The sequence below is a fragment of the Lynx rufus genome, unplaced genomic scaffold (assembly GCF_022079265.1).
Source record: "Lynx rufus isolate CCGP_SWC_20201006 ecotype Redwood Valley unplaced genomic scaffold, mLynRuf1.p SCAF_2, whole genome shotgun sequence".
Lineage (NCBI taxonomy): Eukaryota > Metazoa > Chordata > Mammalia > Carnivora > Felidae > Lynx > Lynx rufus.
The window spans coordinates 191,922,807-191,946,855 of NW_025814834.1; the positions used below are offsets into that span (position 1 = coordinate 191,922,807).

Consider the following 24,049-nt stretch of genomic DNA (forward strand, 5'->3'; position numbering starts at 1 on the left):
CTATATTATATGTCCTAAAACATATGAAAAATGGCAGGAGTGGGGTAGAGGTCAGGGAAGCGATGAGAGGGTGAGCTGTGCCTCGAGCATGAAGGGCATCCCCCAAGGGTCAAGATTTTATAGCCTTCATATTACACTTAGGAAGGTAGCTGCTAGTCTTGTTTCTGTTTTACAGATGAGGAAACTGAGGCCCCAGAGATGGCAGGGGGCTCTGAGAGGAATGTACTGAGCAGTGTCGGGACCCAGTCAGGCTTGGGAGCAAGAGGTCAAGTCACCCCTTCTTTTTTGGGTGGACTCTCCCCTGTTTCCACTCTTCACAGCCATCTGACTTCAGGGAGCAAAGTGTCCTCAGTCCACCCGCCCCCCTCCACTCCCAGCGTCCTTGTCCTGCTGACATCATGCACACATGGAAGAGAAATTCGCAGAGATTCCAGAGGCCAGAGTGTGGGAACCAGGACAGATGCCGCTGGCGCTGCCCCAGGGCTGAGACTCCTCTGGAGCCTCAGGCGCTGCCCAGGGGGCTCTGGAATGTGTCTGAGGCCTCTGGCTTCCTCCATTGCGGGCCACCCCCCAGGGTCTGGAAAAGCAAGGGAGGCTCTGATCACCCAGGCCGCCATTCTGGTCCTTGGTAGTCTCGGGGAGGGGGAGGCGGGGGACAGGGGTAGTGCTGCCTACACACAGGGGCAGGGAGGATACAGGCACCAGGACAGCTAAACCAGCCCAGCCAGTCTGCCCTCAGGGACCCCCAAGCTGGGACCACTGGATCCCTGTAGATGGAGCATGGACTCTGCAGCCCAGGGACAGAGAAGGGGTCCAAACCAATACTGTCCAGCACCTTCCCTGGAGAAGGAGATCAGGACTCTGTGTGTGTGTGTGTGTGTGTGTGTGTGTGTGGTGTAGATGGATGAACAGACACAGACAGATGGTCCCACCCCCACCCCCGCTTGGCCCCAGGGGTAGCTGCGCACTGCCTGTTCCGCACATGTGGCTCTCAGCAGCTGCACATTCCGTCAGCGACCAGCTGTGGCAGCAGCTGTGGAGGTGGGGAGTGAGCACTGATAGGTCCCAGGGGAGCAGGGGAGGAGGGCAAGGGGAGGACAGGAAGGGCCTGGGACGAGCAGGGGTCAGGGAGGGGGTGAGGCAAAGAGGCTCAGATGGTTCTCAGGACGGAACAGCAAGCAGGAAAGTGCTGATGGGGATGCTTGACATCTGGGCTGGGAGCCCTGTGGAAGTGGTCCTTGGCACAGAGAGCCTGGGGGAGGCCCTGGGCAGGCCCGGCACACCATCCCTCTAGATCTTGGCACATTGGTGGACCAACACGAGTATAAGGAAAAAGACTCCGGGCAGTTGGATACATGGGTCCGAAGCTCTGAAAACAATGTCTGCATTAGATATATAAATTTGGGAACCAAATGTGGCTTAAAGGAGGTAAAGCCATGAAAGCGGATGAAGCTCCCAGAGAGAAAATGTATGGAGACAAAGGCTTATCCCAAATGCTAACATTTCCAAGTTTTCACCCTAAACACCAGGTATTTTATGCATCTTACCTCATTTTATCCTCACAACAAGCCTAAGGAGTGGGCAGCTGTGTTATCATCCCATTTTACAGATAAGAAAACCAAGGCACAGGAAGGCCTCTAATATCCAGGCTCACCTGCTGCCTCACCGTGAGGCCCTCCAGATGTTTCTGCCGCTCTGTGGGTCTCAGTGTCCGCAGACACAAGTGGAGGGGTGAGGGAAGACTGAGTGGCACCCAGGTGCTCCAGCCCTCCCTCCTTGGCATCTCCCCCCAGACCCTGGCTCCGGGTTGTGCCCACTGTGACTCTACTGTTTCCCAAGAGGCCAGGTACCACCTCCTCCACAGAGAAGGTAGAGGACTTCAGGAGTCCCCCAGCTGACCTCCCCATCGCTCCCACTCCGCCAATACTTACCAAACACCTACTAAGTGCCAGACATTGCTAGGCACAGGGGAGCTGACCGTGAGCAAACCTGACCTGCGTCCTGCCCTTGTGTCCCAGAGACTGACGAAAATTACTGCACCGCTGGGCACCTATGTGGCTCAGTTGGTTAAGCGTCCAACCCTCGGTTTCGGCTCAGGTCATGACCTCACGGTTTGGGAGTTTGAGCCCCACGTCGAACTTGAGATTCTCTCTCTCCCTCTCTCCCTGCCCCTCCCCCCTCAAAGTAAATAAAAAAGCTTAAAAAGAAATTTCCGCACAACTAGTAACTCCCAACCGCTGCCCTGAGCATCTCTGCACCAGCCATCCACCCCCCAGATACCGCTACCACCCAACAGTCAGAGGCTCGGTGCCAGACCCAGCAGAGGTCTCATGCAACCTAACTCTCTGGAGCTCTGGCCATGTCCATTCAGGAATCTGAATACCAGCCCCAAGAGGAGACGGGAGTGACCGAGGGTGGGGGCCGGACATTGGAGAAGTATCATGAGAGCTGATACCTGCCTCTGGAAATCTCCCGGCTTACTCAGCTCTGGGGTAGGGAGGACAGAGTAAGTGGGGAGAGCAGAGGTCCCGCCTCTGCCTCCCTCCCTTTGCACTGAGGCTCCCCGGGGCTCACCCTTCTGCCTATTCCTGACTCCCCTCCATCAGCAAGCAAATTCCTCCTGAGGCCCTGCTGGGCTCTCTCATGGACCTGTCTCTTCTTCAAAACTGCTTTTGCATTCCACAGACACTTCCCAATCCATGGATCTGGCTACTGCCTTGACCCACCCATTCAGGCCAGGGCCTCTGTGACCTTGTGACTGCACATCTTCCTCTTTGCGTCCCTGGACTGGTGACCCAGAGCTTGTTCTTGGTCTTCTCTGGCCTTGGCCCCTGGCACTCCATTCTTTTCTGATTTTCCTCCTTCTTCCCAGAGTTTCCCTTCCCAGACTTCCCAGCGTTCCCAGAGTTCCCTGCTGCTCCCCAGGGTTCTATCCCAGGTCTCCTCCCTCTTGCTCTGCACTAGCTGCCCTGGGTATCTCCTGTACCCCCATGGTTTCCAGTCTACGAGTCTCCAGTCTGCTCCAGGCCAGGCCTCTTTCCAGGTTCTCCTACCAGTATTCCATGGGTCTCACAAACAGTATGGCCACACTGAACTTCTCACCTTCTCCTGTGTTCCCATTGGTGCCTGTCACCTTTACTCACTCAGTCACCCAGACAACGATCCAGCATCACTTGGATTTGTTCCTTCTTCTTCCACCTTGAAACCAGTCCCTACTGCCTGGCCTGATGCAGGAGTCTCCTGCTTGGTTTCCCCCACTCTGATGCAGGATGCAGTGGTTACCAGCTGGTGCCAGCCTGCCTGGGTAAGATCCCAGCTCGACCGCTTACTGGCTGTGTGATCTCGGGGAAGTTATTTAACTTCCCTATGTCTCAAAAAAGCGGGATTATAATAGAGAGTCGCAGTAACCTCTAAGACTGTTGTGAGGTGTAAACGAGTTCATAGATGTCAAAATACTTGGTACGATGCTTGGAATAGGGTAAATGCAATAGAATTGTGTTATCAACATCATCATTACTTCATTTATTTCTTTTATAACTATTTTAGAATGCCCACTATGAGCTGGGCACTTTCCTAGGTATTAAGGGACGTAGTCATGAACAACAAAAATGATCCCCACCCCCGGGAACTCCATTGTCAAGCTGGAAGCCTTTTCATAAAAGTCCTTGCTACTGGATCCATACTCTACTCTTTCCCATCTTAAAACAAAAGCAGAAGCAAACAAACCCTGGATTCTACATCACCCTCCAGCTATTGTCCTAGCTTACTCTGCCATCACAGACAAGCTTCTCAAATGAGTTTATTCTGCCATCCAGTATTTATTTATTGTACATCTACTACATGCCAGACACTGTGCTGGGTGCTGGAGAGTCAGCAGTGAATGAAAGGGACAAATCTCTACCCTCAATGAGTTTATCTTCTGGTTGGGGACACGGACAGTTAACAAATATATCAGGGCACCTGGCTGGCTCCGTCAGTATAGCATGTGACTCTTGATCTTGGGGTTGTGAGTTCAAGCCCTACACTGGGTGTAGGGATCACTTAAACAAATATATATTAACATACATAATATAATGGCAGTGACATTAATAGATGCTGCAAAGTAAGATGAAGTGAGGGAGGGGACACAGAGTGACTAGGGGATTGGTGGCTGTTTAGATAGGAGGTCAGGAGGATCCTCTGCGAGGATGTCATGTTTGAGTAAAGTCCTGAACAAAGTGAGGTAATCTAAGAAGATCTGGAGGAAGAGGGTTCCAGGTAGAGGGAATAACAAACGTAAAGCCATGTGGTAGCAACAAACCTGAAATCTTGGTGGAGCATCAAGAAGGTTCTAGTAGCTGAGTGAGCAAGGCAAGGGCAGGGGCCAGAGCTTAGGATGACCATACACATCTGCATGCCTTGGGCTGTCCCGACATAGTTGTTACTATTGCCTCCTTTCACTCTCAAGGGTGCCCTAGGTTTAGATGCTAAATTATATAGTCACCCTATGTAGAGGCCATGGTAAGCAGTTGGCATTTATTCTGAATGTGATGGCAAACCTACGGATGGTTCTCAGCAGGGAGAGACGTGACTTGACTGACATTTTAAAGGATCATGACCAAGTACTTGAAACACTCTTTTGGCTGCTGTAACACCCCCCTTGGCTCTCCTCCACCTCCTTGGCTGTTCCTTCCCAGTCTCCTTTGGCAGCTCTTTCTCTTCCACTCAAAGCCCAAATGTTGGACTTTCTTTAGACCAGTGGTCTCAGCCAGCAGTGGTTTCTCCTCTAGGGGACATTTTGTACTATCTAGGGACATTTTTAAGTGGTGTAGGTACTACTGGCATTTAGTGAGTAGAGGCCAGAGATGTTACTAAACATCCTGCGATGCACAGAACAAACTCCCCCCCCCCAATAGTTTTCCAATGCCAATCGTGCCAAGGTCAAGTAACCCTGCACTAGATTAGCACTGCCCAATAGAAATATAATGAGAGTTGCATATACAACATTTTTTCTAGTAGCCAATTTAAAAAAAAGAAAAAGAAAAGAAGCAAAGTTAATTTTAGTATTTTATTTAATCCAATATATATATATTATCATTTTAACATGTGAGTCAATATTAAAGATATCAATGAGATTTTTTTTTTTTTTTTTAATTCTCAAGTTAGTTCACATACAGTGTAGTCTTGGCTTCAGGAGTAGAACCCTGAAGTGATTCCCCCTTAAGTATGACACCCGGTGCTCATCCTAAAAAGTGCCCTCCTTAATGCCTCCTTAACCCACTCCCATCAACCCTCAGTTTGTTCTCTGTATTTAATTTTTTTTAATGTTTTTATTTATTTTTGAGAGAGAGAGAGAGAGACAGAGACAGAGACAGAGCGTGAGCGGGGGAGGGGGCAGAAAGAGAGGGAAAACAGAATCCGAAGCAGGCTCCAGGCTCCGAGCTGTCAGCACAGAGCCCAACCCGGGGCTTGAACCCACAGACCAGACCGTGAGATCATGACCTGAACTGAAGTCGGTTGGACGCTTAACCGACTAAGACACCCAGGCACCCCTGTTCTCTGCATTTAAGAGTCTTTTATGGTTTGCCTCCCTCTCTAAAGATATCAATGGGATTTCTTTCCTTCTTTCCCTTCTACCTTCCTTCCTTTCTTTTCTCTCTCTCTTTCAATTCTGGTGTGTACTTCACACTTACTACACATAGTCATTTAGACCAGCCACGTTGCAAGTGCTTAGTAGCCACATGTGTCTCGTGGCTATTATATTGATGGCATAACTCTAGACTCAGTACCAGAATACAGAGCCTGATGTTTAAGAGCTATACAAGGAAATAAAGCCTAATGGTTTGGTTCTGGAACCCAATTCTCTTGTTGAATTCCAGCCCTTCCATTTACTTCCGGTCCTCTCAGTGTTTCTCATTTGTAAAGTGGGGATGATAATAATATTACTACTTTATAGAGCTGTCCAGAATGAAATGAGCTAGTACTTACAAAACAGTTTCAGGTGTTGTAAGTAGCTCCCTGTTAACTGTTTCGCTCTATCTCCACCCACACTTTCTCTCTGGGTAATCCGTCCACTCCTGTAGCTTTTATGTGCCACCTATTACATGATGACTTCCAGATTTAAGTATCCAGCTTAGACCTCTTTTCTGAGCTCCAGACCCCCTCTTTAACTGTGCATCCCATTTTGAGGACCTGGGGCATCTCCCATGAACATGCCCTCAACAGAGCCCTTGACCTTCCCCTGTAAATCTGCTCCACTGCCAGGCCTTGCAATCTGAGTCATTTCACAGGGCAGCTATCTGGTGGCATCTTTGATTTCTGCCTTTCCAGGGAATGCATAGTGGTGCATGGATTGTGCAACTTCTGTGTCGGTTGAGATTTCCACCCCACTAGTATATGTCCACAGAAGGCATGTGAGTGCTTGAGGGCACCTGGAATAAGAGACCAGAGGTGTGGCTGGGGTGACCACCGGGCCTCCTAAAGAAGAGGAAACACAGGCTGCAGGTGCAAACTGCTCCTGCTACCCGTGTATCAGAGTGTGTATGCGTTTGTGTAATTGGCCACGTGGTTGTGTCTGTGAACGTGTGTGGAAGGGGGCACAGGAATGTTATTTCACACTACCCTAACCAAGTGTCCCCAAGCAGGTTTTGCTGTGGGGGTGAAAGCACAGTTATTCTCAGATGAACAATCCTATTCTCCCAAGTGAAGGGGTGGCTTCCTCTGTGTCCTTGTGGGCAGGTCAAGGGGAGAGACCTCTGGTGTCTGACCCACCACATCAAGACCTTCCCATCTCCTCCTCCCTGCTCTTGAGGAGACCCAGGAAGGGAGGCTGGAGAGTACCTCCCCACCCCCCTTTTTGAGGCCCTGCCACAGCTTGGAGAATGAGCCCTCTCCTGGCACTCTTGGCCTCCCAGGCCAGTAATGCCTCTGGTGAACTGGAAACTGATTCCCAGGGACACCCACCACCCCCACCATCCAGTCTGGTTCTCTTGGCCTGAGCTGTTCTGCTCGGGTGGCGCAGGCACAACCTCAGCCATTCTTGGCGGGAATGACAGCCTCTTCTCATGTTAGAGCCTTTCCTCCCCCCTCCAGCACACACATTCCACTTGCTTTGTATCCCTATGGGAAAAGCTGCTGGGAGATTCTTGTCGAAGATCAGGCCACAGACACCCCCACCAACCTCACCAAACCCGAAGTGTCTGCCTCCTCCAGAACGCCAGGAGGCAGGAGCCGGTGGGCTCGACGCTTGCAAAAACTGGGGCAGACCCGCAGCGCCCGCAGCGCCCCGCTCAGACCAGGGACGGACGGGGACCCCTGGCTTCCCGGGGAGGGCGGGGGGCTCCAAGGGCACCTGCCCAAGGCCACCCAGCGCGCGGCGGCCAGGACTGCGGAACGGAGCCGGACCTCCCAGCCGTCGGAGGGGGCGGTGACCGCCCGGGGCCTTCCCACGGCTCGGCCTGCGCGTCACCGCGGGGGCGAGGGGGCGCGGGGGCGCCAGGGGCTGCGGCGCAGGAGAGGGCCCTGGGAAAGGGCGGCGGGGTTGGGCGGGGCTGGGCGGGGCTGAGGCGGGGCCGGGGCGGGGCCGGGGCGGGGCCCGACTTCCCGGCCGGTAGCCGGCACCGCCGCGCGGAGACCTGGAGCCAGCGCTGGCCATGAAGCGGCCCAGGGAACCGAGCGGCTCTGACAGCGAGTCCGACGGACCCATCGACGTGGGCCGCGAGGGCGAGCTGAGGTGAGGGCCGGGATGGGGATACTGGGAGTGCCTGGACGGGTTCAGCGGGCCCAGGACTCGTCTTCCGTATGGCCCCGGGAGATGCAGGTGTGGGCGACTGCCCGCAGGTGTGTGTGGGGTAGGGGTGAGGGTGGGAGGCGGGGACACTTGTGCAGCGTGGGCCGTGACACGCACGAGTGCCTGGATCTTCTGCGCTCTGGGCCATTCAGGGCTGAGGGTGTCGGGATGGAAGTGGAGTTCAGCTCCGGGATGCCGTGCCCAGTTGGTGATCCTCCTTGCGTGGAAGTGCCAGGCTGAGGCTCTTGGAGGAGATTTCCCTGAAGATCTTAGGAAACCTTCATAGACTATTGGTATCACACACCCCGGTCCAGAATCTGCCTGAGTAGGCAGAATAGCCGTACTTTTTCAATTCTACCCTAGCTTGGGTGCACTTTTCATGCAGTACACAAAACGCTTCCAGGGGGAAGGGAAACCTCCCCTCCCTTGAGCAAATTGGACTTTGGAATTAAGGCTTTGGTACTGAAGAAAATAATAGCTGACTTGTCAGTGCGAGGGCGGAGACTCCAATTCCAACACTCTTTCTACTGCACACCCTGCTGCCAATGTATTTCAGCTCTAAATATTCTGCCTTGCTTCAGACTTGTAGAACAAATTGCACTTGTACAGTTCTGCTACTTCTCCCAGTTCTGTGAACAATCTAAGCTTCAGTTTCCTCATCAGTAAAATGGTTATAAACAATATAACCGATCTCAAGTTTATTGGGAAAATCAATAAGATAGTGTATGTCATGAGCTTAGCACAGGGCTTAGCACATAGCAAGTATTTAATTCATGTCAGGCACCCAACATGTGATACCCAGAGCCCTGAAAGAGAGGCAGGGACTGATTGGGAGTCTGTGGGCCTGGGTCCCAAATCTGCCACCAACTCACCACGTGAACTTGGGTGATTATTTTTTCTTTCTGAGCCTGTTTCCTCATCAAAAAAATAAAGGAGGACATGGAGTGAGAAAGAGAGAGGGCTATCTGATCTCTCCTGGCTCATCCAAACCTGACTCTCTAGAATAGATTTGAAAGGGGGACTCAGGGGGCGCCTGGGTGGCTCAGTCAGTTAAGTGTCCTACTCTTGATTTCGGCTCAGGTCATGATCTCAGCGTCCTGAGATTGAGCCCCCAGTTGGGTTCCACACTAGGCGTAGAGTCTGCTTGAGATTCACTCTCTGCCTCTCCCTCTCCCCTTCTCCCCCTCTCCCTCTCCCCCTCTCCTTCTCTCCCTCTCCCCCCTCCCTCTCCCTCCCCCTCCACTGGCACTCCAGCATGCTCAGAAGAAAGAAAGAAAGAAAGAAAGAAAGAAAGAAAGAAAGAAAGAAAGAAAGAAAGATTGATTCAGCTCCTTCTTAGGGATGTTTTTGAGGGCATTTCATAATTTCAATGACTTCAGTTTTCTGAGACCAGGATATCCTACCTCAATCACAAATCCTTGTAAAAGGCCACCAGCTTCCAAGTATTTATAGCTTATAACAGGAGGTAAGGCAATAGATAACCCCCTTGCATCCTGTACATTAATTAGGTTTTGGGGTATATGATATAATTTCCTATGCAACTTATTAGCTTTCTTAAATTGTTTAGCAGAAGCTGCTATTTAGAGAAGCAATTCTCTGAGTCCGGGCCTGCTAGCAGCAGGGAAGGGCCCAGCCCCATGTGCTGCTGGTGGAAGGGGGGTCTCAAATTCAATGTCATTGGGTCTTCATGAATCAGAGGGACGAATCGATGCCAGAGAGCCGGCTCTGTCTTCTAAGAATTTGCAGCCTGGCCAGTGACCTGCCAGGTCACACAAAGACCATGGACAGGATAGAAGACAGAAGGAGAGACAGACTGTGGGCTGTGAGAGCACCCAAGCAGGGAGGGGTCACTTACAACCAGAGGCATCAGGGAGGGCTTCTTGAAGGTGGTGGCATTTGGGCAATGGCATAAAGGATCAGTGGGTAGATTTTTCCTATACAGCATTTTGTGCTTTTAGCCAGAGCCCATTTTTAGACACTGTCTAGATTCTTAGAGGAGCAGACCCCCTCAGAGCAGAGAAAGCAGTTGGACATCTGGCAGAGGCTGACTTATAGACCCCTCTTTGTAGCACTCACCAAAGGGCCCTCCCCCCAGCAGACATCAATGCTTCAATTCAGGGAGTGTTGAACGATGCCTGCTGTGGCCCAGACCCTGGGCTGGGCATGGGGGACCCAGATGTATCCTGCTAAGCCTCTGCCCTCGGGGAACTCTCAGAGAAGAAGAGCTTCATGTACAAAGAAAGTCAGATAAACAGTGGCAAGGGCCACAGGACTGGGGCAGCCAGCTTCCCTGGGGTCAGAAGCAGGGCGCAAATCCCTCCCCCCCCCCACTCAGAGATGTGAGAATAAGGAGCAGGGTGTATTCTGTTGTCCCTGTGGGCATCTGCCTAGTGATGGCATCTTGCCCCATATAAGAAAATCACTCCTATCTGAACCCAGCCTCCTGACACATGAGAGTATAGCCTCTCTCCCCTCACCCTCTCTGTGAACATTCAGTGAGCACCTGTCATATGGCAGGCACTGGGTCAAGGTCTGTGGGTCTTTCCTACATGATTTAGGGCACATGGTGGCCTTTGAAGTTAGATAGACCTGAGTTTGATTCTCACCACCATTAACTTGGGCATTTCTGAACCTCCATTTTCTCCCTTACAACACTGGTATGCTAATAACCTACCTCACAGGGTGAGCCTTTGATGAGATAATGTATCTAAAGGGCACAGCTCCCTGATTTGGCCCAAGGTAGCTTCTGGCAAGTGCTGCTCTCGAAGGGGTCGCCATTTAGTTGGAAGATGCCATGTTCAAGAGGCAGAATGGTCTAATGAAAAGACTAGAAGTCTGAAGACTTACTCGGCACGATTCTGAATTCTTTGTGTCTCTGTCACTCCATCTATCAAATGATTATTTTTCCTAATGTGAAATAGCCCCAATACTACTTAATTCACAAGGCTGTTGTGCAATACCTGAGACAAGTGAATGTGGAAGTACTGTCTAGAACAAGGAGTACTGGCTGCATGACACACGTGAGGGAGTGACACACATGGGGGGGGTGACAATACTGGATTAAAAGCCAATAGACTTGGCTCCAGTTCTGGAATTTCCTCTAATTTGCTGTGTGGCCTGGAACAGACCCTTCCCCTCTCAGAGTTTCCTTATTTTACAAGGGGGCTCAGCACTCCCTGAAATCCCTTCATTGGGGGACATTGTGATCCTGCCTTTCTTTGGCTGATGCAAAATGAGTGGGGTCACCTGCTTCCCGAGGGGGAAACCGAGAATGGGTGTTGAGGGCAGTCAGGACTGGCAGCCAGACCACCTTGAAATCTGCCCGCCCCCCCCCAAGAGACCTCCCCAGAAATCAGGCTAGGGACCACTCGAGGCCCATGGAGCAGATCTTGGTGGTCAGCATATCTTCTCTGGGTCTGTGAAAATCTGCCTTATTTTCAGACTCGCAGACAAGAAACTCTCACACCTCCCCCCAATGTCAGGGCCAGATCACAGCCTGGAAGTGAGCTCTGGTTGAGCTCTTGGGAGCTTTAAGGATAAGGGGACTGGAGGGCTATTCAGACAGACAGGAAATAGGAATCAAGAGGGAAAACAATGCTGAATTTGGAGCCAGAAGACATGGATTCCCATGCTGGCTTTGCTCCTTAGCAGCTGCATAGGCTGGGCAAGCTGCCTTAGGTCTCCAAGGCTCAGCATCCTCATCTGTAAAATGGGGCTTTTGTTAGGCTTGAAGGAGGGAAAGATATGTAGTAATGCCAAGACAACCGTGAAGTGACGTTTGGCTGTGAGATATGGGAGTCAGGGAAGAGGGATAATACTGCAGAGAACAAGTGACCGAGTGAGTGGAAAAAAGAGATAGCAAAGCCACCATGCCCTGAAAGGGGTGCGTCAGCCTCTGACAGATGGTCCCTGAGGAGGGATCAGGCTGAGGGGCAGTGACGTGCGCAGTGCTAACCCAATACCCCTGGAGACTCCTTATCCAGCCTAGGGGGGACAAAGGCCATGTTTTAGTATCCCTTGACTCTTGGGGCTTGTCCTGAGTGTAGCTTTGTAAACACAGTGCCCTCCAGACCTCAGGATCTGGCTATCGGAGCCCTGGACCCAGCTTGCTGGGCCATCCTTCCCAGGAGCTTCATAGGCCTCTTACCGGCCCTTCTCATCCAGATGTCTGGATGGAGATATCCTTTTCCAGACGTAGCTGGACAAAGCCAGGGACACAGCAGTGGGATTTGATCAATGTTGATGTGGACTCTCCTGCAACCTTCTTTCTTTGAGCAGCTGACGAAGATGATCTAACCTCTCATGCCAGGAGGGTAGTCACTTGGGCTGGCACCTTCCTCATGAGCCACACAGGTGCCCATTCCACAAAGGCCTAGCAGGTAGCTTTTATGCTGTCACTTCTCTGTTCCCCAGTGATGCCAAGGACAAGGGCAAGAGGAGGGAGCTCAACCATGAGCTCTGCCCTGTTCCAAGCACTGTTGGGTACTGGGGCTACAATAGTGAATGAGCCAGACATGGTTCGTGACCTCAGGGAGCTTATGCACTTGGTGGAGAGATAGACATTAATCAAATAATCATATAAACAAAAAAACAACAAATGAGCAATACATGCTGTGAATGCAGGATGCTAGGAGAGGGTAGAGCAGGGGCTATCTAGTGGGAGGGAAGATGTCAAGAAGGCTCCCCCAGGAAGATAACATCTGAGTTGAGATCTGAACAGTGGGAGAAGGTACTAGGCAAAGGGGCTTGGGCTTGGAGGTGGGGAGACAGCGTGCACTAGAGAATTTTAGGCTAGGGAACAGTGTGTGTAACCACAGGAACAAGTTAGGGCATCCGCAGGCTGGAGCACACAGAACAAAAGAGAGTTGAGTCTAGGAGGTGACAGGAGCCAGCTGGGCCACCTGAAAAACAGTGGTCTTGATCCTAAAAGCATTGAGAAGGCCCTGAGGAGGGTTTTTTTTTTTAATGTTTATTTATTTTTGAGAGAGAGAGATTGAGAGAGAGAGAGAAAGACACAAAGCACAAGTGGGGGAGGGGCAGAGAGAGAGGGAGACACAGAATCCAAAGGAGGCTCCAGGCTCTGAGCTGTCAGCACAGAGCCCAATGCAGGGTTTGAACCCATCAACTGTGAGATCATGACCTGAGCTGAAGTTGGACACTTGACTGACTGTGCCCCTTTTAATATATATATATATATGTGTGTGTGTGTGTGTGTGTATATACATACATATATGTATATATATGTATATATATATATTTTTTAAATGCGCCCTTTTTAATGTATATATATATATATATTTTAATGTTAACGTTTATTTATTTTTGAGAGCCTGAGGAGTTTTAAGAGAGTGACAAGTACATTTAAATGAGCGCTGTGCCTGTTTGTAGGGTCTTGCAGCCATCCAGGTGAGAGATGATAGAGGTTTGATCCTCAGAGCAGTGGTGGAGATAAGGAGGATAGAGGTGAGATGTGTCTTAGACACAGAATGGGCATGTTTGGATGAGCGGGTGAGGACAGAAGAAGAATCAAAAGTGGTAAGGGACACCTGAGTGGCTCAGTCGGTTGAGCGGCTAAGCCTCCGACCTCAGCTCCCGTCATGATCTCCCAGTTCAAGCCCTACGTCAGGCCCTGTGCTGACAAGCTCGGAGCCTGGAGCCTGCTTTGGATTCTGGGTATCCCTCTCTCTCTGCCCTTCCTCAGCTCGCGCTCTGTCTCTCAAAAATAAATAAAAATATGTAAAAAAAATTTTAAAAAGTGGTAGCCAGGTAGCCTTGTAGACCTGGGAGATGGGGTGCCTTCGCTGAGATGGGGGCCCAGGGGAGACAGGAGAGGGGGAGAGGGAGGAGGAGGCAAGCGCATGGGTGCCTGTTCATGTGGGTGGCACTTTGCATTCTGAAATGGCCCGGGAGTCACCTCGTCTAAAGTTATCTGTTGATAGGGCATCTCACACTCTGGGCCTCCCCGGCCACTCCGGGAGCTGAGCGTCTGGAGCGCTGGGACCTGGCCGACTGCGCATCTAGGCCAGCGCGGGACTTGAATGGGGCCTCCAGGGTGTTGGCCAAATGAATGGTCCTCAGTGTAACTCTACGAATCCCCTCCATTCCAGAAGAACCTCTAAGCAGGAAACCGTTAGGGGGTCGAGCAGTTGGGCTGCAGAAGATTTTGGTCAGTCTGGGCAGGAAAGACCCCCCGGGGCTGAGCCTCTTCCGGGTGACATCCATCCTGTGCCAGACCTGCGAAGCGAGGCCCGACGCGATGCGGGCCCGGGGCCTTCGCGGCATCCCAAGAGTCGGAGGGGGCCTGTGACCCAGATGCCCCCTCCCCCTCGTCCGGGCCGCGCTGCGTGGGAGGAGGCGGCAGCTGCCGGCGGGGCGGAGGGCGGCCGGCGGGCGCGCCCGGCCCGTGGGAAGCGGCGGCATCTGCTCTTTCCACGCTCTTCCCAGCGGCTCTCTCTGAAACCCAACCCGCCGGCCCTGCCCCGCCGCCGCCGCCCGCGCCCTCGCCCGCCCCGCCCGGGATCGGGTTGCAGGAGCCCCGAGGCCGGCTGCGGTTCCCCGACGCCCGCGGCGAGGGACAGGGGGCGAGGCCGAGGGGGGTCGGGCCGAGAGCCCAGCCCCCCCCACCTCGCACCCCGCGGCCCCAGCCGCCGCGCGACCCTAGTGCAGGAAACCGAGCGCAGGGGGGACTTGGCCGGGGGGAGCAATGGGCCCCCACCCACGCCTGCCCTGCGCCACTTCCCGGCCTGGGAGCCCTGAGCCGCCTGGGAGACCATGGCTGCCTGGGAGGGGGCTCTGCCCGCCCACATCCCCGCCTCCTCCAAGGTCAGCCCAGGCCAGGGAGGTGGTCCCTGAGCTCTGAAAAATCAGCCTTTCTCTTCTTCGTCTGCAGCCAGATGGCCAGGCCGCTGTCCACCCCGAGCCCTTCGCAGATGCAAGCTAGGAAGAAACGCAGAGGGGTGAGTGTCTGTCTCCGCGGAGACGCCCGGCAAATTTTTGCCCTGGGTCCCCAGGGGCCCAGCCCAGAGAACCCTGGTCGGAAATATCACCCAGACTGCCTGAGTGCAAATTCTGGCTCTGCCAGTGGCTAGTGGAGTGGCCTTGGGCAAGCCACTCAACCTCTCGGTGCCTCATTTCTTCAACTGTGTCACTGAAAAAATGACAGTGCCTACCTCAAAGGGCTGTTTTGACGACTGAGTTAATATAATGCGCCCAGAACCACACCTGACACACAGTTAGGCTTTATTATTTATTCCAGCCTTCTGTCTCTACTCTGAGCCCAGAATTTTCATTTCCTCTCTGCGTGCCAAGGGGTAGGGCAGGGGGATAGAGAAGGAAGCTCCCGGGCTTGCTATTGGCCGTCTTATCCCGGCACCCCCTTCTCTCCCAGGATGCGGCTATGCTTCTGCCCTGGGAGTCCCAAGACCTGGAATGTGGCAGAGACCAGCCCTGCCACTCACTTAGGCAAACCACTTCCTTCCAGCCCTCATCTTTATCTGTAAAATAGGGGTCATAATGTCTGCCCCGCTGTCAGCATTCTGCTACCAGTCTGGTGAGGTGAGAATGAGTGTGAATGGAAGGTCTTCCGGACTGGAAGCAAAGCCTCTTCATGACCCAGCAACTGAGGAGGTGACCTTGACCTGCGGGAACCTCCAGGAATTGCTCCCACACGGGAGCTGGTGTCCCTGTTCTGACTGGTCGGTACCCTGATGTGCAGTGGTTAAGCATTTTGAATAGCACCCCAACAGACCAAGACAAGAGATCTGAGTTCTACTCCCAGCTTTGCACTTCCTTCTTATGTGACCTTAGGCAAGTCACTGCTCCTCTCCGAGCCTCAGTTTCCTCCTCCATAAAGTAAGACTAGACTTCTCTCCTTCACAATATTTAAAAAAAATTTTTTTTTCAACGTTTATTTATTTTTGGGACAGAGAGAGACAGAGCATGAACGGGGAAGGGGCAGAGAGAGAGGGAGACACAGAATTGGAAACAGGCTCCAGGCTCTGAGCCATCAGCCCAGAGCCCGACGCGGGGCTCGAACTCACGGACCGCGAGATCGTGACCTGGCTGAAGTCGGACGTTTAACCGACTGCGCCACCCAGGCGCCCCTCCTTCACAATATTTTAAATACGAGTCAGTGGTCATCAAAGCACGTTGGAAACTGGTGAAGTGGCTGCAAGTAAATTCTTGTCGTTGTTTTTTAGATTATAGAGAAACGGCGCCGGGACCGCATCAACAGCAGCCTTTCTGAACTGCGACGCTTGGTCCCCACTGCCTTTGAGAAACAGGTGTGTGACATTCCCCATTGTGCTAGAGGAAGTACCATGCAGGTGGCAGATAAGGTCCATTTTTCATGGCATGTCTTACTGATTGGTGGCAGCTGCCTGAGGTGCTGGGGTTTTGTGTACTGATATCTGTCACTGGCCAGGGATAAGGGGAATGGAAATTTGTATTTACTGTGGCGTCTCAGATGTTGTGGCTCTGTGTCCATCACCCCATGATCCCAAAGGGTAGGGATTATTATGCCCATGGCACGGGTAAGGAAATTGAAGCACAGAGAGGTAAAGTAACTCACACTAGATCACACAGCTAAGTAAATAGCAGAACGGAATGGGAACACCGAACTGTGTTTGGTTCTAAAGCCCCCTAGCCCTCTGTGCTACTGACAGTCCCAGAGCCATTTGAAAGTGGAACAGGCTACCCGGGGAGCGAGCCCCCTGCCGTTGCACCTGTGGAAGAGGAAGACTACAGTGGAAGCCAGACAGTTAAACCAATCAGACTGCCTGGAAGATTCTCTACCCTGTGCTCCAAGGCATGGTCATAGGTCATGTGCCTTTCTTCCTGAGAAGAAGTCAGTCATTCCACAGACGTTCGTTCACTCAAACTGTCACAGGCCCAGCTAGACCTAGACCTGGTACCTGCCCTCAAGAACTTACGTGGAGAGTCTGACACTCAGGTTTCTCTTGGGAGATCAGGTGATGCTGGACGCTTAGGAATCATTGCTCAAGAGAGAATAGAGGAGGAGCAAGCGCTGTGGGGCTAAGATGATGAGCTAGATCTCGGGCGTGGTGGGTGTGGAGTTGATTCCCAGGAAAGCTGGTCTAGAAGGCAGATGGGCACGCAGGAGTGGCATTCCGGTGACGGTGCACTAAGTCATGGAGGTCACATACGAGACCTCCCAGGGAGAGTGTGTCTAGCGAGCAAGAGCCAGGTGGAAGAAGAAGCAAGAACACGGGGTGTCGTGGAAGTCAAGGGAAGGGGGGACGTTGCAGGAGGGATGCTCAACAGTGCAGCGGGCGGGCGGATGAAAATGAGACCTGAAGAGAATCTATTCGGCTGGGCGCCTTGGCCAAAGCAGAAGCCGAAAGGCTGGCAGTGGTGGAGTGGGAGGACGACCTTGAGCTGGTGAGGTTGCTGACGCCGCCGGGAAGTGAGAGAGAGGTCAGCTGGAAGCCTTCACACTTCTGTCCTCTGCGCACACAGGGCTCCTCCAAGCTGGAGAAGGCCGAGGTCCTGCAGATGACAGTGGATCACTTGAAAATGCTCCACGCCACTGGTGGGACAGGTACTGATGCTTTTCTCTCCCATGAGTCATTCAAGCAACAAATATGTGGGGGCGAGGCCCTGGGGATCCACTGGTGAGCAAAGCAGATGGGGTCCCTGCCCTCATGGAGCTCACAGTCTATGGGGGGGCTAAAGCAGGTCCAGGTGGAGCAGCCACAAAGCCTGTCTCTCTTCTTTCAGTATCGCCCTCTCCACTGTCAGTGTCCCCATGTGTCCCAACCTTGTTCTCAACTCCACTCCTTCCGGCCTTAGCCCTTGGAGGAGCTCTTCTACACAGACTGGCTTCCCCACCCTTAGCCCCCCTCTGGCTTCCCCACCCTTAGCCCCCACCCTCCTTAAGCATTAGCCTGAATGAACTCATTCTCACTGGGATCCCAGTTGAACCCCTGGGTGGGGCCTGCCTGAGATTTTTAGCCACAGATGTTCACTGGGGTGCCTTCTGGGCTAGTGCTGGGGTAATAGTGTGTCCTCAGCAGTGCTGGGATCGTATGTCATGCTCACAGTTCAAGATCGGTCGTGGGATTGTGGTAGCATACAATTGTAACTCATTCCGTTACTTTGAGCTGGTGCATTACAGTGAAGTCATGGAACTGTGGCTTTCAAAAGACTAAGCCTCACTGTATATTTTGGTGATTTCACAACCGAGAAAGCTGGAAAGCTCCACAGACCTTGACACAAGAACCTAAGTCCTAAAACCTTAACTTGCTACCTTTGGAGGGGACAGTTGCATTTTAATTGACCCAGCCTGGTGCTTCTCAAGCTTCAGTGAACTGCGCAGGATCATCTAGGGGCAGGCAGCCCTGGGGCACACCCCGGAGATTCTGAGCCAGGAGGTCTGGCCTGGAGGTTAGGAATTTGCAAGTTTAGCAAGCATGCCTGATGACCCTGATGCAGGTGGTCGCTTTGAGAACTTCTGCCAAAGGAATGCATGGCCAACAGTGAAAACTTCTGATTTCGGTCAACCAGTGGGGGAGATACTTCAAACTACATTTATGGTTACCCAATTAAAAGAAAAACAGTGACTAATATTTGGGGCAGCATTTTGTAGTTTCAAAATGCTTTCACCATCGTTATCTCATTCGATTCCTATAAGAATCTCGAGGCTGGGGGTTGTCGCCATCACCATTTTCTGGCTAAGGGCTAATGGGAAGACAGAGATGTGGCTTAGAGCACTGCCTTTGGGTTAGAATCCTGAACTGAGTTGATTCGAATCCCATGAATTGTGAGGTTGGCTCTATGACTTGCCAGCTCTATTACGTTGGACAAATGATTTAGCTTCTCTGTTCCTCAGTTTTCTCATCTCTGAAATGGGAGTAATGACAGGGTTTTTCTAAGGATTATCAGATAATGCAAATTAAGTACTCAATAAGAACTCAGAAAATGTTAGTTGAAAAAGAACAGCAAACACAGAAACTGAAGGGTTTTGCTCAAAGTCGCATAGTTAAGTATGCAACAAGGTCTTGCCCCCAAGGAGGCCTGACTCCAAACATCGTCTCCCGTAGAGCTGTCCCTCTGTGGGGGCCTCAGCCATGAACCAGGGACCAGATATTTGCTGCCATAGTCATGAGGCCAGTGCTCACAGAGGCTATTCTGTCTTTGCACAGAAGGCGGTTGATAGCGGGGCAGGTATAAAGGCAGTGAGAATGAAATACCTCTGTGGGCAGTCCACCTGGTCAGACCTCACTGAAACCAGCCAAAGAGAGGGTCCCAGCCTGATGGCAGCAGCTGAGGACCAGAGCGGGGTCCTGCTTTCCTGACAGCCCTTCAGGCTAGGGGACAGACTCAAATGCCCACAGGGGCCAAGCCAGTAATATGCCCTTGACCCTTGAACAACACAGGTTTGAGTAGCACAGGTCCTCTTCTATGCAGAGTGTTCGCAGTAAATGTGTTAGAAAATTTTTTAGAGATTTGCGACAGTTTGAAAAACAATTGCAAATGCACCACATAGCCTAGAAATATTGGGGAAAACGTAAGAAAAAGTTAGGTATGTCATGAATGCGTGACATAAATGTAGATGCTGGTCTGTTTTATCATTCGCTACCATAAAATAGACACGCATCTATTATTGACGTTACAACTTATCAAAACTTCCTCGTACAAATACTTACAGACTGCACATGGTGCCGTTTGCAGTGGAGAGAAATATAAATGTGAAGATGCATTATAATCTTAATTGCATAAAAGTCGCTGTAGTTTATACATACCGTGCTACTGTGATAATTTCCTAGCTACCTCCTGTTGCTCTTGCGGTGAGCTCAAGTGTTGCGAGTATCTGCTTAAGACTCCATGTGACACTAATCATCTCCGCGTGAGCAGTTCGTCTCTCCAGTAAATTGCTATCACGGTAAAAAGTTATCTCTGGCGGTTCTCACTCTAGGTAGTTTCTGGGGAGTCAAAAGTTTGCTCAGGTTTTCAACTGCACTGGGGGAGGATCAGTGCCCGTAACCCCATGTCGTTCAAGGGTCAGGTGTAAATGATGAATTCGTTGACTGTTTCTGTGCACCATTGCATTTAATTTCACCTTCACAACCCTGTGCAGCAAGTATCACTATATGCCCATTTTGCGGCCCCAAGGAAATTGAGGCTTAGAAAGATTAAGAGGCTTGTCCACAGTCAGGCAGCTAGTCAAGTGGAGAAGTTGAGGTCCAAAGACCTCAGGCTTCACTGTGACATCATGCTGCCTTCTCTGAGGAGTCCCCAAGCTCTGACCGCTGCTGCCGCCACCTCCCAACATCCGCCCTCACCAGCAGGCAGGGGTGTTCTACACCTCTACGTGCACAGGCCTGTCACACCTGGCAAAGCGTCCACTTAAATGACAGTATCTTGGTCGCAAAGTTTCTTTTCTGCATTAATCATGAATTTTGATGAAAACAATACTCTACATTTTATCCTGCTTCATAGTTCAGTGAACTCACTTGGTCCTCACAACACACCCCAGATACCCCAGGAAGGGGTGATTATTCCCACTTTACAGATGTGGAGACCAGGGCTCAGAGAGGTGAGGTGACACGCCCAGGGTCACACAGACCTGACCCCAGGATCAGCACTTGTCCCCCACCTGGCATGCCCTCATCATGCCTCACTTTGCAGGATTCTTTGATGCCCGAGCCCTGGCAGTTGATTTCCGGAGCATCGGTTTTCGGGAGTGCCTCACCGAGGTCATCAGGTACCTGGGGGTGCTGGAAGGGCCGAGCAGCCGTGCAGACCCTGTCCGGATTCGTCTTCTCTCACACCTCAACAGCTACGCAGCTGAGATGGAGCCTTCTCCCACGCCCGCTGGCCCCCTGGCCTTCCCTGCCTGGCCCTGGTCCTTCTTCCATAGCTGTCCAGGGCTGTCAGCCCCCAGCAGCCAGCTCACCGTCCTGGGAAGAGTGCCCGGTCCCATCCTCCCCAGCGCCTCCTCTCTGGTCTACCCCATCCCTGCCCTCCGAACCACTCCCGTGCGCAGAGCCGCTGGTACTGTCCTGCCAGCCCGGAGGCATGTGCTGCCCAGTCGAGGGGCATCTTCTACCCGGAGGGCCCGCCCCCTGGAGAGGCCCGCTGCCCCCCTCCCCGTGGCCCCCAACATCAGGGCTGCCAGGAGCAGCCACGTGGCACCCCTCGTGCGATCTTCTTCCCCCGTGCTCCCTGGCATCCTGGGGTCCCCTGCTTATGTGGGTGTTCCTGCCCCCAGGCCTTCTTCCCCAGGGGCTGCTGGGAGGCCAGCAGGAGCTGTGCTCTGCCACTCCTGGGTCTCTGAAATCACTGAAATCGGGGCTTTCTGAGGCGGCTTCTCCCCGGGAGTGAGGAGGGTTCTTTTTCCAGGAGCTCTAAAAACAGTGCTATCATCTGCCCTGCTTCCTGGCCTGGCTCATCTATCTATGAAGGCATCTTCCTCACCCATCAGAGGTGCCCCTTCCTCCTCTGGCCCATCTCCCCTCCTCACTGCCTGTCCCAGCTTGTCCACCCAGCTCTCTTGGAGCTGTTGTGATCTCAGAGGCCTCGTCTCATTTCTTACCTGGACAGATAAGTTGTGGGAGGGCCCCCACCAGCTTTGCCCAGACTCTTACCTGCCCCCCGGGCACACAGGGGGCAGCAGGCATGAATCTAAGGTCTGGGAACAAAGCTTTCACCTAAAGGCACAGTGGCCTCGGGCAGATTGCTTGCCTAGAGAGATCAGACCCCCAGCCAGAGCAGTGACTGACTGGTGCAGCCTTCCCAGGCCGCCAGGGCCAGAACGTAGTGTCTGCCTTGCTTCCGGAGACAGTAACCGAGCAGGGGCCACAAAGTTGTCTCCGGAGAACCCCTGTCTGCCCCTGCCCACCCCACTGCAGTGAACCACAGGACAGCTGCCCTGTGCACCACGGCCAAGGCCTGGGGATTAGGGGCCCAGCAGGGCCTGCTCGGGCCGTCTTCCCCACTACAGACACCTACCCTCCAGCTGACCCACACTTCCTGCACAGAGCTGGGAGATTTCTGGGCAGCAGTAAGACTCCAAAACAGGGCGTTCTCACCAGCAGGCCTGGGACAGCGTTCCCAGACAAGAGCCAGGATTGAGCAAAGAGAACCCAGCTCCCGGCCTCTCGCGCCGTCACCATCCTCCAGATGTGTGGTCCCCGTTGGGTGCACAGTGTGGAAGGTCATGTTCCCATGTGATGGCGCCCAGAGAGGAACCCTCTTGGGATTCCACACCAGACGTTTGTGCTGCCTGGTTTGTATCCGGCTCACAGAGCCCAGACTGTGGGGACAGCCAAGGGCCGTCAGGCTGGACAAAAATAACTGCAAGGAGGGGTGAGAGGAGGGACAGTCAGAGGCGGCTCGGCCCTTCAAGGTCACACGGTGGGTCAAGGGCCTGAGATCCTGTTCACCCAGGATTCCGCGCAGCTGGCTCTGCTCAGAGGCCATTTCATTACCCAGCTCCGCCTGGGCCTAAGAGAGGGAACAAATGTCCTGGTGACCATTCCTGGTGGAACAGCAGAGACTGGACAAGATCGGGGCAGACCCAGGACTGACATTCAGCTGGACCAGTACTGCCAGACCAGTTGTAACAAATGTAGAACCACTTCTGTGCTTGTTGGCAAGTATTCACATCCCCCGAGTGCCTCTAAGTGGCCCCCTGCCCCAGGTAGCTTTGGGTGGCTTTTCCCCCAGGACCCCATGCTGGTTAATACCTGGTAGACCCAAGACTATGGGGTCCTCCAGCTGGCAATTCCTTGGTGCTTATTGGCACTGGTTATTAAATACTTCCTTCAAATGTCACCCCTGGCAAGATTCTTTCACCCCCACCCTTTGATGGAACTACCCTCCCCAGAGACTAAATTGAGGAGGTCCTTGGGCTCAGAAATAGAGTTTGCTAAAACCCTGGGGGAGAGGGCCCTTTCAGATAAGTAGAGCAGAGGGCAGAGATCATTTAAATGACCCAGAAATCTCTTTTAAAAAAGGCAAATTCCTCAAGAAGGCATGAAGAGCTGAAGTGTTCTTTCAGTCCTCAGGGTTAGGTCCATCAGATCTCTGTCCTCCTGGATACATCTGAGATGTGTAGCAGTGGGGAGAGAGGGTGTCGTTTTAAGGAGGGGGTCACCGGCCTAGAGTGCTCCTGAGGGAGACGACAGGGAGGGCAGGGTGGTTAACAGGCTCCCAGGAGCAGGGAGAGGGGGACAGAAGGCAGAGCCCGACTTGTCCTTTCTCACAGAGGACGGGAGGGGCTGCTTCTGCTCCGAGACTCCCTTCTTCCCTTCCTCATCTCCCTGGCTATCCCAGCTGGTGGCTCACTGCTCCCCTGACACCATGTCAGTGCCACAATCCTGCAGTTTGGCAACTTGATAGCCCGAGAATACGGAAAGCCCATTTCCATGTTTCCAGTCCCCAACTCCAGGAGAGTCCGTTGACACCATTGAATGAGATGGAAATGGCCCAGAACTTCCAGCATCTGAGTTGACCTTGGGTTCATTCTCCCCCAAGAGATGGTGGGGAGGATTGGTGACTATGTATTTGTTTCCGGGGTTGAGGACTTGCATCTTTTGTTTCTATCCCCAACCCTTTCTGGTGTCCCCAACTCCTACCCCATTGCTGGGGCTGTTGCCGGCATCCAATAAAGTTGTTTTAGTTCTTCTAAAAACCTCAGAAAGATTCTACTTCTTAATATCTCTGGAGTCAATACTCTTCTCTCTGAACCTACAGCTATCACCCTGGTGTGGCCACTTCACCTGCCCCCAGATCACTGCCCTCCACAAGGTCACCTTGCTTCTCTCTTGCTTTGTCACTCTGTTCTCAAAGCAACCAGAAAGAGCTTTAAACATGCAAATCATATCATACCAACTCTGGTATAAAACCCTTACTCGATTACCCTATTATTCCAAAGATAAAATCCAAGCTCTTCCTCTTCTGGTCCCAACCTGATTTCCAGCCAGTTCTGATCTTGTTCGCTGTGTTCCTGCCACCCTGGCTTTCCTTCCTTTTCTCAACATTTCAACCTATTCCCACCTCCAGGACTTTGCATATGCTGTTTCCTTGCCTAGAATGCTCTTCCCCTACCTTTGTCATGGCTGAGCTCTTTACACCCTCAAGCCTTGGCTTTAACCCACCTCCTCAGAGAAGGCTTCCCTGACTGCTTGAATAGTTAGTTCATCTATCTCAAAGTCCCTTATTCTTCCCCTTCATGGGGCACTTGCCATTACACATCATGTGTGTTTACTTCTTGGTTGACCATCTCCCCTGGCAGCATGTAAGCTCCGTGAGGCCAGA

At 52.5% G+C, this 24,049-nt stretch overlaps 1 protein-coding gene across 1 annotated transcript; it reads left to right on the top strand.

Annotated features, from left to right (window-relative positions):
- The first annotated feature begins 7,631 nt into the window (after positions 1–7,631).
- Positions 7,632–21,090, top strand: HEYL (hes related family bHLH transcription factor with YRPW motif like). Its single transcript, XM_047083182.1, has 5 exons — positions 7,632–7,711; positions 14,658–14,724; positions 15,967–16,050; positions 17,246–17,327; positions 20,417–21,090. The coding sequence occupies exons 1-5, from the start codon at positions 7,632–7,634 to the stop codon at positions 21,088–21,090; spliced, it is 987 nt and encodes a 328-aa protein (XP_046939138.1).
- The last annotated feature ends 2,959 nt before the right edge of the window (positions 21,091–24,049 follow it).

Coding starts and splice junctions, on each gene's coding strand:
- HEYL (XM_047083182.1), top strand. CDS start 7,632: ATGAAGCGGCCCAGGGAACCGAGCGGCTCTGACAGCGAGTCCGACGGA. Junction 7,712..14,657: donor GGCCGCGAGGGCGAGCTGAG/GTGAGGGCCGGG, acceptor CTTCGTCTGCAG/CCAGATGGCCAGGCCGCTGT. Junction 14,725..15,966: donor CTAGGAAGAAACGCAGAGGG/GTGAGTGTCTGT, acceptor GTTGTTTTTTAG/ATTATAGAGAAACGGCGCCG.